General features: G+C 42.4%; 1 protein-coding gene across 4 annotated transcripts in view; it reads right to left on the reverse strand.

The window, feature by feature from the left end:
- elp4 (elongator acetyltransferase complex subunit 4) overlaps positions 1 to 20,344 on the reverse strand; it is a 275,374-nt gene that overhangs the window by 154,996 nt on the left and 100,034 nt on the right. For all 4 annotated transcript variants that reach the window (XR_015081043.1, XR_015081042.1, XM_086008282.1 and 1 more), the window contains exons 6-7: positions 6,870 to 6,954; positions 5,195 to 5,383 (exon numbers count right to left, since the gene is read on the reverse strand). Coding sequence is in view for 2 of the 4 variants with exons in the window: in XM_086008282.1 (XP_085864408.1) it covers positions 5,195 to 5,383; positions 6,870 to 6,954 (274 nt within the window). In the remaining 2 variants the exon portion in view is untranslated. The remainder of the gene's footprint in view (positions 1 to 5,194; positions 5,384 to 6,869; positions 6,955 to 20,344) is intronic.

Here is a 20,344-nt window from a genome sequence, read left to right on the forward strand (position 1 = left end):
GCAACTATGTCTCTCCTGCACAATAAAAGGGCTTGCTTTACTGACAGGTTCTTGGATGGGAGACAGGTTCTTTTTGGTTTGGTTAAAAACACCGAGACTAGGCATGAGTGTGCCTGGTATGATGTTGCTGACAGATGAACCCAATCCCCCCCCCCCCCAAATCATGGATGACATCAGGATGAAGTTCAATGACTTGCACAAAGGTGAGCCAATACTAATACTGAAACAAAGGATCAAAGGACAGATATGGATCGTGAGGCCACCTATGGCAAGCTGCCTGTAGTGCAAGTACCCTGTTGCCATCATGACATGATGCAAATATGGTGTGACATCTGAAATGAATATGCAGATGGACTACAAACAGTGCAGACGGACTACAAACAGTGCAGACGGGGAAAAGTCAACCTGTCTGCTACTGTAAACTCATGTACTTGTAAGAATAGCACAGACTGTCCAATAAAGGCCGGCGACTGAAATTAGAGAGGAAGACATTTTTTTTTTTATTTGTTCATGGGATGTGGGCGTCCCTGGCAAGGCCAGTATTTATTACCCATCCCTAATTGCCCTCGAGAAGGTGGTGGTGAGAGGCCTTCTTGAACCGCTGCAGTCCGTGTGGTGAAGGTACTCTCACAGTGCTGTTAGGGAGGGAGTTCCAGGATTTTGACCCAGCGACGATGAAGGATCGGTGATATACTTCTAAGTCAGGACGGTGTGTGACTTGGAGGGGAATTTGGAGGTGGTGGTGTTCCCATGCGCCTGCTGCCCTTGTCCTTCTAGGTGGAAGAGGTCGCAGGTTTGTGAGGTGCTGCCGAAGAAGCTTGGTGAGTTGCTGCAGTGCATCTTGTAGATGGTACACACTGCAGCCACGGTACGCCGGTGGTGGAGGGAGTGAATGTTTAAGGTGGTGGATGGGGTGCCAATCAAGCGGGCTGCTTTGTCCTAGATGGTGTTGAGCTTCTTGAGTGTTGTTGGAGCTGCACTCATCCAGGCAAGTGGAGAGTATTCCATCACACTCCTTACTTGTGCCTTGGAGATGGTGGAAAGGCTTTGGGGAGTCAGGAGGTGAGACACTCGCTGCAGAATACCTAGCCTCTGACCTGCTCTTGTTGCCACAGTATTTATGTGGCTGGTCCCCATTATGTGGGGAAGAAGTACGTACACTCATTGTCTTTCAGGTCTGTGTTTGAAATGGCGTGAATGACCTGGTATTCCCAATGCATGAATGGCTTGTCATCCTGAAAATCGAAAGTCCTATTCCCAACTCGCCCCTACAGTTAAAACAGCTACGTCTGTTCATCAGCACGATTCATTAAAAGCAAGACTTTTCCTTTTCTAGGCAATTTAGGTTACAAGATCAAAGCCTGGAGTAGCACTGGACCCAAATGGTTCTGGGAGAAGAACCCTGTGGCCCTGTGAGGCCCATCTAGTTGGGTTTACTTGCCAGTAAGAATTAGGTTCCTCAAAGTGGGAATCCACAGCAACCATGCCTATGTCAGTGGCATGTCCTGAGCATAACACGCCTACGGGAAATATCGCAGCATCCAGGTAGTAAAGAAAGACATATATGTAACAATATGCTGCCATGACTGAATAATAACATTAACTTGCTCTCTGTTGTCATGTATGCTCTCATCACAGGTGAACATTCCACAAGTTCAGTTTCTGGCACTTCTCATGAACAAGTGGAAGAGTAGCGGCAGGAACAGTTCCCCTCTAGAACACCACACAAGTACCTGACAGGCAGGGTTCACTCCGTGATGGTAACGTTATTTGGTAAGGGTCTGAGAGGTTTTGAAGTGCTGAGCGGAGGCCGAGCCACACAGATGTGTCAGAGGAAGTAGACCGTTCAGTGGATGCTGTGTTGCAAAACGGCAAGGCTGAAGGGTTATGTGCAGAGGGCATGGAAAAGATTTAGACAGGACTGTTAATGCAGTGGGCACATTTTCAAGAGGTCTTCTGTACGAAAACGGCATGAATTTCTCTTGCTGTTGGCAAAGGGTTCTCTTCCGCTGGCTCTTCATTAGTGCTAGTGAGTACTTTTTTCTACAGGGTGAAAAACTCTCAATAGCGCTAAAACTGCCAACTGTCGCTACTAGTGCTTTCGCCCCTCCCATTTTCCACTTTTAAACGGAAGGCTGGCTGCTAGATGTGCACTATGCTTTGTAACCTTGACTCCTGATGACTGCACGAGGACTGAAGTGTGGTATGTTGAGGCCCGTTTTGGGATTAGGGTTGCTGATGAAGCCAACCAAAATAGTGACAGCAACGCTGCATGTTGTACAACATTATCACTGATGGAGGAATCAGCATGCAGTTCATTGATCATCAGATGCATGAGTGAAAGAGAAGAGTACCCAGTGCTGTTCCTGGATCCTTTGAATAGGCTTCCTTCGACAGCACGTCCCAATCCCATGATCTCTACCACCAAGAATGACGAGAGCAACAATAGCATTGGAATACTATCACCTCCAAGACGCACCCATCCTAACTTGCCGATTCTTTCATTATTGCGGGATCCAAATCTTGGAACTACCCACCTAACACCATTGTGGGGCCATCATCACCACAAGCACTGCGGCAACAGCAACAATAACTTGCATTTATATGGCCCCTTTAACGTAGTAAAACGTCCCAAGGCATTTCACAGGAGCGTTATCAAACAAAATTCGACAAAGGACCACATAAGGCGATATTAGGACAGCCGTCCAAAAGCTTAGTCAGAGGTCGATTTTAAGGAGCGCCTTGAAGGAGGAGAGAGAAAGAGAGAGATACGCAGAGGCTAAGGGAAGGATTTCCAAAGCTTAGGGCCTAGGCAGCTGAAGGCACGGCCGGCAAAGGTGGAGCGATGAAAATCAGGGATGTGCAAGAGGCCAGAATTGGAAGAGTACAGAGATCTCGGAGGGTTGCAGGGCTGGAGGTGGTTACAGGGAGCCACTATAGGTCAGTGAGCACGGGGTAATGGGTGAACGGGACTTGATGCGAGTTAGGAGGCGGACAGCAGAGTTTTGGATCAGTTCAAGTTTGCGAAGGGTGCAAGGGTGGAGGCCTGTCAGGAGAGTGTTGGAATAGCCGGGTTTAGAGGTAAGTCATGAATGAGGGTTTCAGCAACAGATGAGCTGAGGCAGGGGCAGAAACAAGCGATGTTACGGAGATGGAAGTAGGCAGTCTTGGTCATGGGGAGGATATGGTGTCGGAAGCTCAGTCAAATATGACACCAAGGTTGCGAACAGTCTGGTTCAGCCTCAGATAGTGGCCAAGGAGGGGGATGAAGTCAGTGGCTAGGGAATGGAGTGTGTGTCCGGGGCCAAAGACACTGGCTTTGGTCTTCCCAATATTTAATTGCAGTAAATATCTGCTCATCCAATAGTGGATGTTGGACAAGCAGCGTGACAAATCAGAGGCAGTGGAGGGGTCGAGGGAGGTGGTGGTGAGGTAGAGCTGGGCGTCATCAGCATCCATGTGAAACCTGGCGTTGTGTTTTCGAATGATGTCGCTGAGGGGCAGCATGAAGATGAGAAACAGGAGGGGGCCAAAGATAGATCCTTGGGAGACTCCAAAGGTAATGGCAAGAGAAACCATTGGAGTTCAAGAAGACAGTCCACCGCCACTTTCTTAGGCAACTAGGGATGGGCAATAAATGCGACTTTGCCAGTGTTGCCCACATCTCGTGAACAAAAAAAAGTGATTATTAAAAAAATGATGCTTTAATGAGTTGATAATGTCTCTATAGTTTAACTAAGCCTGTAAAAGAAATTGGTATTAATCAAAGCAATGATGCCGCTGTGTTTTTCAAACTCTTTAAAGTGAATGATTTTTATTCTCCTCAAATATGATCAGGTGGTGCTCTACTTTCGGAACAGTCCATTTACCTTAGTTACAGCTGAAAGACATTTACCGCTGAAACACGCTGGACTTTAAATAAATGAATGTACTCAATAATTATCTGCTACATTAAGTCTTTGTACTCATTAAATGTGTTAGCTATAAGCGCAAATTCCTTTATTAATATGATGATAGGATTAAAAAAAGGTTACTCCAATCTGAAGCCATTAGCAAGAACAATTGCCCACAACAAAAAGGTGGAGATTTACAATCTTTGCCCAGCTTATCTGTAGCGCCTTGTAAAGGGTGCATTTACACAGCCATTTTAGCGTCCCTGCAAATCTAATGCTAGGATGTAAGCACAAAGGCAGGCAAGTGATCTGTCTCCCGATCGCATGTGGAGCGGAGGATATTAGATCCTTGATGCAGTGTAAAAATGGTCTTTAGCAGTTCAGTTTCAAGCTCTACATTGCTATCAGGCAGCCATATAGTTTCATAAATTCATAGGACTTGAAAACCAGTTTCAGTAAAATGAAGTGCGAACAGGTTTGGAACAACCAGCGTAAACTGGCTCTCCAAATCCACAGCGAATTCAAGAGCAATTTGCTCCCAGTTCACTGTGTGTGCAATGTAAATGCACCCTTAATTGCTTGGTTGACTTCCAAACAGAACACTGGCATATTCAGCATTCTGGTTTATTCCGTCCAGAGATTACTATTTCTTTTTTTAGTGGTACAGTGTAAGATGCAATAGGTTGAGTGTAATGTTCCCCCTAACTTATTTTCGTGTGCGCGGCCCCTTTAAGCGGCTGCGTGGCCCATTCACAGTTTCGCGCATACGCGAGATTTACCACTGGAGAAGCCGGTCCTGGTTCCCAAGCTGCATGGGACCGGCAGAGCTGCGCGGCCATGGGGCTTAGAGAGAACGCTGGTTGAGTGGCACTCTAGCTGATCTGGATGGTGGTAGGGTCAGGTCAGCCATCTCCCATAGAATTCTATGTATGATGACTCACCTGATCCTACCACCATCCAGGTCAGCTAGAGTGACACACAACCTATTGCATCTTACACTGCACCACACCCTGCTGAGAAACAGGTTCAGGGTACAAAGGCGTGGGAACACGTGCTGCAGTTTGCTCAGGTCATCCACATTTTAAGTGGCAGGGTAACAGGAGTACTTGTCCACTAGAAATTCCGTATTTTGTTCAATGGCAGACTGTTGTTGGAGAATCACAATATTAGCAATTCTACCAGAACGCCCACCAATAAAAGCAAACTAATGTTCTAAGGAAATATGGTTTACCACTGCTACAAAACACATACAGCACTTAAAAGAATTGTGTGCAAAACAAATTCCACTTAAGAAGTCTAACCTGGACGAGGTACGCTGGCACGGTAATAATGCAGGCAGAGAGAGATGTTCTGAGAAGTCCACGGAGTGCATACAGAAATTTAGTCAGACTGTAAGCATGTTCGGGGTTTTCACTAAGGCCAATATCCTCTCCCCACAACAGTGAGCCAAGTGAATGGATTCCTATCCGCAGGATGTTCCTCTGTTTAGTCTGTAGGAAGAGAGGTGCAAATGAATGTGACAAAACAGCAGGGCTTTTGCTTATAAACGACACCCTCTCTACCCAGTTCGCATTCTAACTTACAAGAGCTACAACAGCTACTGGACAGGTGACAAGGCTCTGAAGTTCTGTCTGGACTTGCTTTCCAGCTGCCCAACGGCTCATAAAACAGCTTGTTTCCTTGGCATATCAACAGGGAAGGATACCAGTAGGACCTTAATAAGAGCTACACTTTTGCAAAGCCTACATAGCTGCTAGCAAAGTGCCAAGAAAGGATCAGCGTATGCTAGACTTCCAGCTGGTTTGGGCCAAGATTCTGTTAACAAAAGCTGCCTGTGGTATCACAATCGATTCATGCTACCAAAAAGGATAGTTCATTCTACACTTTTACTTTCATGGAGAGACCTGTTGCTTAGACACACAAAAAGCAATGTGCAAATTTTTTGCTCTTTGATCATAAGCAACTAGTTGTGACAAAGAATCAAAATGCAATTTGGAAGAGCAAAGCAAGGTAAAAGTCAGTAGAAGGCAGCGTGCAACAAAAAAAAATTGCAGCAAAAGTATCTAATAAAAATAAACCTTATTGTGTTAGTCTGTTCAGTTAGAGATGACTTTGTTGAAAGGTTCTTGGGGTGTGTGTGTGTCACTTCACCAAATATGCTGCTGCTTTCTATGAGATTTCCTGCTTTAGAAGACCTGTCATCTTGCTGCTGAAGCAACTAGGCACACTGTACTGTGGGAACTGTTATGACATGCCTGTTGCCATGGTTACCACTGGGAAGGGGAGAGGTGCCTGTCAGGGACCAATTTACTTCTCCAAAGGGGTTTTGCCTCCACAGGGAAAGACAGCCTGTCCAGATCTGTGCCGAAATCTCAGTAGAGATTGTGAGCTGCGCAATAACAAGCTAAATTAACACACAAGTATTCTGAATAGCTAAAGTTGCTGTGAAGTTTTTTTTCAGTTCGAGGCCCAGCCTCAGCCAACATAGTTAACGTTGTTGCATTGTTGACTACACAGCCTCCTACAAACTCTTAATTAGCTGATCTTTCCCTGCAACAAAACGAAGGCTTCTTGTCACGGTTTCCTCAAGGCTACAAGTTTTACAACAGAGATATTTTCATTACAACATCAACATAAAAAGTCTAATGTAGCTTAATGTGGAGCTGGGCTAAGCCACGTTCTCGACTGGGCAGCTCCTTTTTAGGTGCTCAGTGACTAATGATGCCAGAGCACACTGCTTATGCACATCAATGCTTGTACCCAATAGAGTTGAGGAAAGCTCAAAACGTGAGGCAAATGCATATTAACATATGACCCACACTCTGTCTTTGCAATGCTTGTTTACTTCATCTGTGCTTAGAAACAGCTTGTTCATTGTTGATTATTCCAAGCCCTTCCGGCTGCACCCTGGAGAGCGCTATGAAAACAACATTAGTTACTTGATTACAGAAGACACTAAGGGCTTGTGCACCATACCTGGGGACAGGCTCCATCAAATCCTTCCTCACGGATGACTCTCTGTATGGATCTAAGCAGCTTGACGTAACCAAAGTTCATATTACTGTCAAAAAAAGTGTGAAATGTGAGTCACAAATTAAAAAACTCACTTTAGCACTCAGTTGGTAATTTTATGCCTTTGATGAAAAAGGGGTCTCTCAATACACAACTTCACACACAGCAATTCTCCATCGATTAAAATAAAAGTGTGTTCTTACACTGTTTGCGAAGTAACCTAAAGGAAAATGTGATCTTTGCCTAATCTAGGTTACCATGCATGAAGTTGCTTTTCCCTAGTTGAGAAACTTTCAGTTAAATGCCAATACAGCTGACTTTTGATAAGCCCATAACTTGGGCAAAAAATGTTTTGCTTGGACTACAATTGTGTTTGGAAAACTACTGCCCCATTAGATGCAAATGAGTACAGAATACTTTGCATGGACCTGGTGTGAACCTAGTCAAACTTCACTACAACACAACAGAAAAATCTGGCAGTTATTTTGTTTTCCATAACATTTAGACTCATTGCAAAGCGTCTACCCGAACAAGAATGTCTTAAATTTTCAGTGAAGTATGTAAAGCTTGTCTTTTGCCTTCCAACGGATGTGTAAGTGCAAGGTGTTGCACTAGTTCTATTTACAAGCACTAGTCCCAGGCCTAAACAAAATCTTAATTTCATTCTAAACTGCTTAAGTGAAAAATAAAAATGAACTAATAAATTAAGTTCACAGCACAGCCATATAAATAAAATGCGCCCTGGGAGTCAGTAGTCGTTCTCTTCTATTAACTACCTCAGTAACCTGACACCATATGAAAGGGATATTCTGCAGAGACAAGGATGCCTTAATTATGTCAGGCTCACTTACCTCCTAGAAAATTAATGATTTAATGAAGCAACTTAAAAGATGAAACCACCACAGCATTTCTGTGTTAAATCATAGATTAATTAACATATCGTTAATGAACTGCCACAGCAAGCACACCTGATCAAAGTCCTAATTCACCTGAGCGCATCTTGTTGAAAATTTGTAATTTTAACAAAAACAACCTTTCCAAAAATGTTTCTGCCTCTTTCTGGTTCCATAAAATGTCAATTAAAAATAAACATACACCGCTGTATGAGTCAAAGAAAACGAATATGCAGCAACACGCAAACACCAATTAAAAACTACACTTGGGTGAGGTACGAATAAACAAAGACGGACATAACATTGGCAGACAACAGCTTGCTCCCAATTTTTAAATGTATTAAACAAAAACACAACATACTTGGTATAAACTAATAGCAGATGAGAGGCTTAATTTTCAATACATCAATAGTTATGAAGCTCACCACTGGCACGTTTTAAAATGTACAAGACAAAGACTGTCCACCAAATAGAGCATAATAAATGAATGAGCGCGCAAGACAAAAAATATTTCCACAAGTAAGCCTACTAAATAACTCAAATAGAAGGCTCAAATGAGCTTTGGTCACTTCACAGCTGGAAACATTTAGCATGTTACATTGTCAAATGCTCATTACTCTATTTAATGTGAATTTTCATTCATTTAAAAGAGCACTTTGCTACTCTCCCGTTATTATATGAACTATCCACTCCTCCCCACCCCACCAAACAATGCAGGTTGACAATATTGTGCTTAGATTATGCAAACTTTGGGGCTGTTAAAGGACAGAAGAAAATTGAATTGTGACGAGTAATAATATCGATGAGTTCAGATAGCAAACAGCAGTGCTTGAGAAGTGTACATTACAACCTGATTTATCCTCACTATTATCCACATTCCCAATTATCCGCGAAATATTTTTTGTAAGTAGGGATCAGATCGAGAGGCCAGCAGGTATCGGAGTTTGGATACGAGACCAGCAGGAGTCAATTTAAATTGAATCTGCAGCGCTGTGCCAACAGTCATGGTATGTAAAGAGCTTGTACTGTACAATGAATGTGATCCACAAACTCTGAAGTCGTACAGATTATTTCATCATCGTGGTCTAAAGATAAAGTGAACTAGCTAGGATACGAGTGATCTGGAAGTGGAAGTGGAACCATCAAGTCAGGAGACCAGCAGGAGTGGAGGCCAACCTGGTACGTTGATTATCTGACAATTTCCATTATCCTCAAGGGGGGACTCTCCTCTTTTAGAAGAAGGATCGAGGATCACGACCTCAGAGATAAGATTACGGCCTTAAGGTCATTGCAGGGTGCATGTACATTTTAAGAACACATTCAAGGTTCGTGGAGCTGGTTTTACTCAGTCCTTCTTCTGTGCATAGTGACTTTCAGCACAGGTAACCGTTATGCTAATACTCATCACTGTTGGCAGAAAAGGGGACCAAAACTGCTTAAAATCACCTAAAGAATATCCTGGAGTGGGATGACAACCACACTGAAGGAATATTAGTGCAATTGCTGTCAGTCAATATTTTGGATTAAAATACAAAGAAAAAGGACTTATTTTGGTGCAAAGAATAATGGATATCCTACCAACAGTTTCGGGATCACCAAAATTGAAGCTGAAGAGACGATGACTGCAGTAGTGACATGTTAACTAGATGCGAACAGCTTTTATGACCAAAAGGCCATTTGATGGGTAAGAATGAAGATAGAGCAGCAATACATTAGATTTTCTATTCTGTGAGCTTTCTGATTAGTTATGTTAAGTGTCAGAAGAGACCAACAAGGATAGACACATGATATTTTTCATGTTATTTTATTACAATAATTTTGTTGAAATGAAATCTCACAACAGGGGAAAGCACCAAATAATTCGCAAAGTGTTGCCACACATTTCTTACAGAAGACGAGGTAAAAAAAAACTCCGAATATGCAGCTGCTTACTCCCCAGTAACCAATTGGAGATCATTGCTCCAGAACCTTGCTCCACATCAATTTTCATTCTTCAGTATTGACAGTAAACATTGACTACCTGGAGTACAATGGATCACAGTTTCTGCATGACACCAAGCACCAGCAGATAGTATATAGAGTAAGAGCTGCTTTTACAAATTGCATATTAATAAAATCTGGCCTTGCTCATGGGATTCATGGAAGAGATCAGTGTCTTTTAATCACTCCTGGGCACCCATTATTCATTTCAAATCTTACTTAAAACCAGCTGATCTCCCATGGTGTTGTTCATGCTGAGTTGAAGGATATGCCGTTTCATAATAGAAAAGAGAAGGCTGAGAGGCGACCTAATAGAGGTCTTTATATGATCATAAAGGGGTTTGATAGCATAGACATGCTTCCACTTGTGGGGGAATCCAAAACTAGGGGTCATAAATATAAGACAGTCACTAGTAAATCCAATAAGGAATTCAGAAGAAACTTCTTTGCACAGAGAGTGGTGAGAATGTGGAACTCGCTACCACAGGGAGTGGTTGAGGTGAGTAGCATAGATGCATTTAAGGGGAAGCCAGATAAGTGCATGAGGGAGAAAGGAATAGAAGGGTATGCTGATAGGGTTAGACCAAGTAGAGGGAGGATGCTCATGTGGAGCATAAACACCGGCATAGACCAGCTGGGCCAAATGGCCCATTTCTGTGCTGTAAATTCTACGTATTTCTATGTAATATCAACAAAGTGTGACACAGGAAGTGCACACTTTGCACAAGGATTTATATGTACACAGTTAGATATATTCCAATTAATTTCTGCAAGGTCTCATTTGCAAACTATAAGTTATAAAGAAACCTTTTGAAATATCATTTTTCCTAGTCACATTAATGTTGCCAATAATGTGAAACTGAGTTTATTTTCAGGAGCGCAGTCACTCTTTTAATTGTTTTCCACTGTCAAATGAATCCATTTGATCCGAACAATCTTTTTTTCGATCAAAATCGTGGTTACACTTTATTTTTTTAGCAAACTGGTAACTGATAAAACGACAGTCGGCAGCCTGGTATCCTGGTAACGAGAAAGTCTTGTACTTCCCGACTGATATAGTTTCTAAGCAATTGCCAAAGTTAGACCATCAAGGATATGACAAATAGGGTTATTATCTGTAAATAGATCACATTAGGAAAGAGATTTTAGCTGATTTAACCACCTTTGTCTGAACCTTGAGTCATAATGAAAACCTGTGTGCCACATTAATTTGAAGTGCAATCAAAGTTTTCTTTTAAATGACCTTAACACAATTTTGTTATTTCTATTTGTATTCACTAAAACATGTAATTGAAAACAATTTGTCTTACAAACTCAATTTAAGGGGAGATTTAATAAAGGTGTTCAAAATTATGAGGGGTTCTGTTAGGGTAAATAAGGAGAAACTGTTTCCACTGGCAGGAGGGTCGGTAACCAGAGGACACAGATTTAAGGTCATTGGCAAAAGAACCAGAGGGCAGATGAGGAGAAGTTTTTTCACTCAGCGAGTTGTGATCTGGAATGTGCTGCCTGAAAGGGTGGTGGAAACATATTCAACAGTAACTTTCAAAAGGAAATGGGATATATACTTAAAATGGAAACATTTGCCAGGAGAGTGGGACGAGTTGGATAGCTCATTCAAAGAGCCAGCACAGGCGTGATGGGCAGAATGGCCTCCTTCTATTAAAATCAGTGGTTTCTGATTTGTGCTAATTTTATATATTGATTAGTGTGTATCAAGCTGAAGGAGACTCCAGGATAAGGCTTGATTAGTTCATCACTAAAACACGTTTAAAAAAAAATAAAACTATGTTATTTCAGTTTCATGTCAATTCAAATTGAACTACTTAATGTGCCAACCATACTATAAGTTGCTGTTCTACCACCTAAGAGTGCAGTGCTGAAAATTCACTCTCAACACTGCAGTATAAGTTGATGAAATATAGCTGTTATCCAATTTAATTAGTTTCTACATTTAGTATGACAACAGTTTCAACCTATTTATATTTTAGATGCATGTACCAAGGTCTTCCACTGTATGTGAGATTAAACCAAATGTGTACACAATAGAACAAACCCGCAGTCTGATTGTACTGTGAACCAGACTACAATTAGGCATCATCATACTGTATTTTCGGTCTGGTGATTGGTTCAATTAGCATTGGTCATAAAGGTTACATTAGATCACGAGCAGGTTCTACCAATATCTTTTAAATGGTTTCGGCTAAATGTTTGCATCAAAGGTAGTCACTCCAAGCCAGCACACTTCAATACATACTTCATTGGCTTAAAAGTGCTTTTGTACGTCTGGTGGTTGTGAAAGGCGCTATATAAATGCAAGTCTTTTTTTTCTTTCGTGGCAGACAGACCAGGAAGGTCAAGCTGGCTCTCCAATCTGTGTTGACATAACTGATCTCAGGCTTAGAGAGGACACTATATTTAGCCTCAGTGCCTCGCCTTAGGCAGGGCAAACCAGGCTCGGGTTCTTGCGCCTGATCACTATCCAGTGACTCCATGCTGCAGGTGCATATGGGTGAAAGCTGGGCGAGGCCAGGGCTCAACTGTGAAGCCCTCTATGGTCAAATAGCCTGTCAAAACTCTGTGCCTATGGCCACACAAGCAAAAAAATAAATCTGGGCAAGGCAGCACAGGGCATCCGGCACCTGTGGAACTGTACTCCTGCAAGGAATCATCACTTTCTGGAGAGGAGGAGAACAGAGAAAATTGGCGAGAAAAAAAAACACTCAAGTAGTTTCAAAGATAATTAGGATTAATTTTAATACGAGCTTTCTGTCCTTCTTGTTCTAATCATTTACTGACAATGTTTGTTTTAACGAGTGAGTACTTATGACATTGAGAGAGCAAATGGCTTGAAGGAGTCACTGTATTCAACAGTACAAGAATGCTCGAGCAAGAGAGTAAAAATGACAGGATTACCGAAGCATCATGAATTAATTACAGCATTTCTACTGATATTAATTCAGCTATCTCGCACTGTTGGGCACTGTAGCTCCTCCCAGCTAATTCTCCCAATTATGTTCTTAACACTCTATTTAAATGAATCTCCCAAAAAAAAGCACAGAAAAAGTCAAATTTAAGAAAGTTCATCAGAAAGCGTTTACACAGTTTGACCTTTAACTGGTGGCAAGGTTGTATCTTTATGATCCATACATCAATGTGAACATATGAAGCAAATTGTATTTAAACAAGTTATCATCTCAAAATTGATAATCTTTCTCCATTCCGTTGTTTAACACTTCATTATCCACGTTAGTTAGATAGTAATATCGCTCTGAAAGGTTAACTCTTGTTTCTCTCTCCACAGATGCTGCCCGACCTGCTGAGTGTTTCCCTGCTTTTTCTGTTTTTAATTTCCGATTTCCAGCATCTACAATATTTTGCTTTTGTTGTTGGAAGTATTCATAATCTACTACAGTACAGCCGATCACAGCAAAATAGTACACGATTGTTTACCAAAGTAAAGTTTCTAAAAAGGTAAAAAAGTTTCGTGAAATTTTTTTAGATGTAGTAAAGCGATCTTCGATTACAAGATCTAAGAAAGAGAGGGAGGGAGGGAGAGATCAGGAAAGCCTTGACAAGATTGGAAAGGCCTTGGTGAGATCGGCGATCGGAAGCCTTGGGGAGATCGGAAAGGTCAGAGTGAGATCGAAGACTTGGGGAGATCGGAGGTCGGGGCGGGGCTGGAGGTCGGGGCGGGGCGGGTGGGCTGAGGAAGCAGGTTAGATTGGGGTCCGGCAGGAAGTATTCCTGCTCCTCCTGGCCCACAAGCAGTGCTGGACCCGATGGATCTGGCCATTCTCGTTTCCCTCCAGCGGCCAGGTTTCCCGAGCCCTGAGAAACCCGGCCTGTAATTACTCCACCATTGGCAGCCGTGCCTTCAGCTGGCAAGGCCCTAAGCTCTGCAATTCACTCCCTAAACCTCTCCGCCTCTCTTTCTTCCTTTAAGACATTCCTTAAGCCTACCTCTTTGACCCATCGGTCCCAATATCTCATGTGACTCGGTGTTAAATATTGTCTGATAACGCTCCTGTAAAGCACCGTGGGACGTTTTACTATGTTAAAGGCGCTATATAAATACAAGTTGTTGTTGTTGTAGGCGTTAGATGTGAAACTCCGCTAAAATTTGAGGCACGCAGCCTCTGGAGAGCGGGTTAGTCGCTCGTCCCCCAACCCCACCAGAAGTGGGCGGGTTGGGGTCAGGCCTCCAATTTTTGAAATTTTAATGATACCCACCCCCCCGGGGTTAAAATTACCCCCATGTTTCTGTGGGTCAGCATGATGTTCCAAAGCAAAGGATGCTGTTCAAACAAAACCAGAGAACATTAGAAACTGAACAAGTGAATAGAAAATGGCATCTGACATTAAGAAATGTAGGTAATGAATAATTTGTGGTAAAAATAGCAAAGATAATTACACAGTTAGGATTCTTAAAGAAGCACTTCCTCATCTGTGCAATCAAAAGCAACAAATCTTCTACCTGGTATTACGCATTGTCAATTTGACAATGTACTTTCTTTTCTAAGCAGAACCACTACTTCAAACACAGCTCCAATCACTGGGTTTTATATGTATCCCCTGTCTGTGCTGTCAGATTGCTTGTCTGACATCCCAGTTTTGGATTAGAAATAATTTCCTCCAGTTAAACATGGGAAGACCAGCCCCCCGTCACAAACTTCTTACCCTTGGCACCAACCCATTCCCCTCCCTGTCCACTGTCTCAGACTGAACCAGATTGTTCGCTACCTCGGCCTTCTATTCAAGAGTTGAGTGACCAACATCTTAGCCTCTCGATCACAAAGACTGCCTATTTCCATCACCATAACATCGGCCATCGTCGTCTCACTTGTGGGGAAGAGCAAAACTAGAGGCCATCAATGTAAGCTAGTCACCAAGAAATCCGATAGGGAATTCAGAAGAAACTTCTTTACCCAGAGAGTGATGAGAATGTGGAACTCGCAACCACAGGGAGTAGCTGAGGCGAATAGCATAGATGCATTTAAGGGGAAGCTATAGAAGCATATGAGGGAGAAGGGAATAGAGGGTTATGCTGATCACTAGTTGAGGAAGAAAGGGAGGAGGCTCGAGCGGAGCATAAAGAGCCGGTATGAACTGGTTGGGCCAAATGGCCTGTTTCTGTGCTGTATATTCTACGTAATTCTATGCTGCTGAAACCCTCATTCCTGCCTTTGTCATCTCCAGACTTGACTATTCCTAGGCTCACCTGACTGACTTCTCATCTTCCATCCTCTGTAAACTTCAGCTCCTCCAAAAAACTGCTGCTCAGACCATATCCAGCACCAAATCCCGCTCACCTATCACTTGTCCTTGCTGACCTACATCGGCTCCCGGTCTCCAATTTAAAATTCTCATCCTCAAGTTTAAATCCCTCCAAGGCCACTCCCCTCCCTATCTCTGCAGCCTCCTGCTGCCCTACAATGCACCCAAACTCTCCATTCCTGCAATTCTGGCCATTTCTGCATCCATTCTTCCCTCCCTCCCTTTGTACCAGCACTGGCAGCCATGCCTTCAGCCACCTAGGCCCTCTGGAATTGCTTGCCTAAGCCCCTCTGCCACGCTCTCTTCCCTAAAACCCACCTCTTTGTGACCAAGCTTTTAGTCAACCCCTCCTAATATGTCCTTCTTTGGCTTGGCGTCCATTTATTTCTGATCATGCCTGTGTGAAGCAGGTTAGAATGCTTTTCTACATAAAATGTGCTATATAAATGCAAGCTGTTGTTGTATCCCAGAGCAGCTCCATTCACATAAAGCAGAAGTTGGTACTTTGGATCAGCCTGTGCCTGAGGCGTCTGAGCTGGGAAATTTACTGCCAGCGTCAGCAGTCATAATGTCACCGTGGTAGGAATGAACTTCAGAAGAAGTCCTTTACCTGCGCTGTTACCAGAAACAAGAACCACCAATGAGAAGCCTGGGGATCATTCCTTCCTGCAGCAGGGCAATGCTGATGCTTTAGTCGCGAGCTGGCTGAGGGGCATAAACTATGCGAGAGTTGGCTTCTGCAAACGCCCTGCCATGAAAGGAGGAACCTGAAGTGTTGGAGAAAATGGCTGCTGTAAATTGCGTTTTTTTAAATATATTGTAACTTAGGTTAATTTTTGTTTGGTACAAGATAAAATTACCAGTACAGTTATATTAATGAGCTTCAGGGAGTTTTGGTAGAGGATTCGCAAAATCGGCATAAATGATCAAAGAAATTCTGGCATATCGTAAAAATAAGCATAAGTCACTTACCCCTGGATTTCTTCGATCTTTTACACAGAAAATCGACATTACGCTGTACTTACACCATTGATTCGGTGCAGGTTTTCAAGAAACCCAGGGCCCATTCATTTTTTGAGTGTTTACATCCCACCACTGACATATAAATGTATAGTTGATCTAAGCTCATCGGTGAAACCATTAGGACTTGGGACCAAGTTGCCAATATGATTACTTAATTCCAACTAATGAGCAACTTCATGCTAGCAAACAAATCACCTTTTTGGGAGGGTATGTGGGGGGGAAGGGAAGAGAGCGGAGAAGCTGCTCATGTGGCAACATTAAAAACCCAACAGTGCGAAGTGGAAAAAAAATTACAACCGATTTAATTTGAAGTGTTGTAATGTAAAATTATATATTATGGAGGGGAGTGAAATGAAAATTTTAATTCCCACAATTTACTACTGACTTCATCATTCACGAATTATCAGTTCAGTTACACTTGCCGAAATAAAAATTGTATTTCAATGCCTTCTACAGATTATCTGCTTTATCATTTAACAAAGATGTTCAGCAATACCACCATCACAAATAATTAACAGTTGTTTAATAAAATCTTCATATTGCTGTTATAAATAATTAACTAATGTTTAATAAAAGCTGCTGTAACACTGCAATAATCAGTTAACAATATTCATTAAATACAAACAACTGTAACATTTGCTAATTGTTCATAGGTCAACAGTTTTGCTGAAAATTGATCATGGAAGCTTCTTTATAAATATTTAATAACCAACAATTAAGCTGTTAATCACTTGTAGCTATGGTGCAATTAAACGTTCAATGATAGCTCATAGTTTCCCACTTAAAATTGAAGTGTTTCTGCTCACTGCTACCCTGAGCTGAGAAATACTACAGGTTACTGACCGGTTAGAGAGATTTATGACTGAGGTCAGACCTCATAAGGGATGTAATGTCCTTTAACCAGCCAGAAGCTGATAAATGCCATGCATTTATAACTCTTGCTGTAGCTGATGCATTTTGTTGACTTTTTGATTTATATAAAATTTTAACGTGTGCTCAAGTTTTACGTGCTTGGCAATCTCCAAAGTATTCATTCCAGCTGCCGGGTCTAAAAAGGACAAAAAGTGAAAGTGCTGGTTTGTAAATTTCTTTCACAACCAGACAGTTCTTGATTTACTGGCCCAGCTTCAAAGTCAGTTGCTTGCAACAGGAATGCACATGTGGGTGTCCTATAAAGGAATAAATCAGCCACAACTCCCATAAATCCACCTCCTGTAGTTACAGTTATCAGACTAAATCTGGCTTTAAAAAAGGAAAGAAGCTTATCCACGAGCAAGCTGGTCTGTAAAATTCAAGGAAAATTTCCGAAACCGTTCTTGAGCTTATTTCCCTTTGGTCATTTAGGAAGGGACAGATAATAATGAGCACCATTATATCCTCTTCCTATGGGGTGGTGCATAATTATTAAAACTACATGTTACAGTACCTGAAAATAACTTCTTCGTTCTTCTGCTCTAATTCAGTCGATGCATGAGTTTTATTGTTCCATGAGAGGGGACGACTGACATCCCATCAATCTCATTTCCACAGAAGCCGTTATCTTATCAATGTTGGGGAGATTATAAGAGTCTCGCTCATTCACCTGCACTGAGAGAAATAAACAAGAGATCCAGCATCTACCCTGCATTATATAGATATATACATAGAAGATAGGAGCAGGAGTAGGCCATTTGGCCCCTCGAGCCTGCTTCGCCATTCAATGCGATCAGGGCTGATCATCCAAATTCAGTACCCTGTCCCTGCCTTCTCCCCATATCCCTTGATCCCTTTAGCCTTAAGAAATATATCTAATTCCTTCTTGAATATATTTAAGGAATTGGCCTCAACTGTCTTCTGTGGTAGAGAATTCCACAGGTTCACCACTCTCTGGGTGAAGAAATTCCTCCTCATCTCTGTCCTAAATGGCTTACCCCTTATCCTTAGACTGTGACCCCTGGTTCTGGACTCCCCCGCCATCGGGAGCAGCCTTCCTGCATCTAGTCTGTCTAGTCCTGTTAGAATTTTATAAGTTTCAATGAGATCCCCTCTCATTCTTCTATTTCTCTGAGTTAGAAGGTCATGGGTTTGAGCCCCACTCCAGGGACTTGAGAGGAGTTCTCCCAGTGTCCTGGCCAATGTTTATCTCTCAATCACCAAAGCAGGTTAATTGGGAATTGATCTCATTGCTTGTTTGTGCAACCTTGCTGTGTGCAAATTGGCTGCTGTACTTGTCGGCATAAAAATGGCGACAACACTTCAAAAAATAATTCACTGGTTGTGAAGCGCTTTGGGACATCCCGAGGACGTGAAAGGTGCCAGACATATGTAAATTTCTTCTTTCATGCACTCCAAATGTTTATGATACGTGCATCCATCCAACAATTTCAGCTATGGTCACATCAGGCAACGTTTGGGGAAAACAATAAATGTGCTTTCTGGGCTCTATTTCTAAATTCAACCACGTCTTGTTTTAAGGGGTAAAATCGCCAATCCTGGGCCTGGCCCAGGTTTGATTTCTGATCTAAATGAGCTCATCTCTGCCAGGGCAATGGCATGCCTGTCGTGTTCAGGCATTAGAAATGGGGATGGGCGGGGGGATTGGGGAGGGTGTAGAAATGGTCAGGGTTCTCACTCCCAATTTCTACACAGTAACTCTGACTGGAAATGGATGTGTCAGGATGGGATCAGCTCATCGATATATCCTCCATAATCAGATTATTTGCCACCACTGATCTCAAGGCTGATGCATGAATAATGATCACCTGAGCGACTGCTACCCGAAGAACTGGCGTCCGGTGAAACACCTTCAGAAGAGGAAGGACAGGAGACAGGGACGTGAAAGAGAACTGGGAGTGAAAAATAAAATCAACTGCAGCTGTCAAAGTGCCAATCAGAACCAGTAACGAATCTGGGGCAGGATTGCTCTGCCATTACAATTTTGCAACATACTATGGCACTTTAACCAGATACATTTATGCATCCAGCCTTTAATTCCCCACTCAAAAACTCTGTACTTAAATGGTAATCCCTCATAAAATGTACAATGTTTCTGAAAGGAAATCCCTCCACACATTAACTTAAAACAGCACGATGGATAACAAATGCATATGAATATACAGGATATACTGTACGGAAAATGACGTTTCCATTCAGCTTACAGTACAAACATGACTGTAACCAACTGCTGCAGTCAATGTGTCACATTCATTACCCAAATCTTCAAGGCATTAACTGGTCTGGAAAATTAGGGGTACCTTTCAGATTGAGGAATTCAACCTGTGGACTTGGTCTTCAATTGACCTCCATGACATTCTTTGTTACACCATAGACTATTGTTTATAATTTCTTAGAATGGTGCAAAAGTACTGCTGATTCTAAGGTAATCATGGAATGATACAGCACAGGAGGAGGCCAATCGGCCCATCGTGCCTGTGCTTTGGTAGAGCGATCCAATTAATCCCACTCCCCTGCTCTTTCCCCATAGCTCTGCAAATGTTTCCTTTTCAAGTATATATCCAATTCTCTTTTGAATGTTACTATTGAATCTTCTTTCACCCCCCTTTCAGGCAGCCCATTCCAGATCACAACAACTTGCTGTGTAAAAAATGTATCCTCATGTCACCTCTGGTTCTTTTGCCAATCACCTTAAATCTGTGTGCTTTGGTTACTGACTGGAAACAGTTTCTCCTTATATACGCTATCAAAACCATTCCTGATTTTGAACACCTCTATCAAATCTCCTCTTAACCTTCTCTGTTCTAAGGAGAACAGCCCCAGCTTCTCCAGTCACTCCACATAACTGAAGTCCCTCATCCCTGGTACCATTCTAGTAAATCTCTTCTGCACCCTCTTCAAGGCCTTGACATCCTTCCTAAATTGTGGTGCCCAGAATTGAACACAATACTCCAGCTGAGGCCTAACCAGTGTTTTATAAAGGTTTAGCATCATTTCCTTGCTTTTGTACCCTATTCCTCTATTAATAAAGCCAAGGATCTCATATGCTTTTTAACAGCCTTCTCAATTTGTCCAGCCATCTTCAAATATTTGTGTATATACACCCCCAGGTCTCTCTGCTCTTGCATCCCATGGGTGGAGGATTGGCTATCTAACAGAAAGCAGAGAGTTGGGATAAATGGTTCGTTCTCAGACTGGCAATCAGTAACTAGTGGTGTTCTGCGAGTCAGTGCTGGGTCCCCAACTCTTTACAATCTACATTAATGATTTGGAGGAGGGGACCGAGTGTAACATATCAAAGTTTGCAGATGATACAAAGATGGGAAGGAAAGT

Source organism: Somniosus microcephalus, chromosome 15 (assembly GCF_052327205.1).
Source record: "Somniosus microcephalus isolate GS21.2 chromosome 15, FLI_Smic_1.0, whole genome shotgun sequence".
Lineage (NCBI taxonomy): Eukaryota > Metazoa > Chordata > Chondrichthyes > Squaliformes > Somniosidae > Somniosus > Somniosus microcephalus.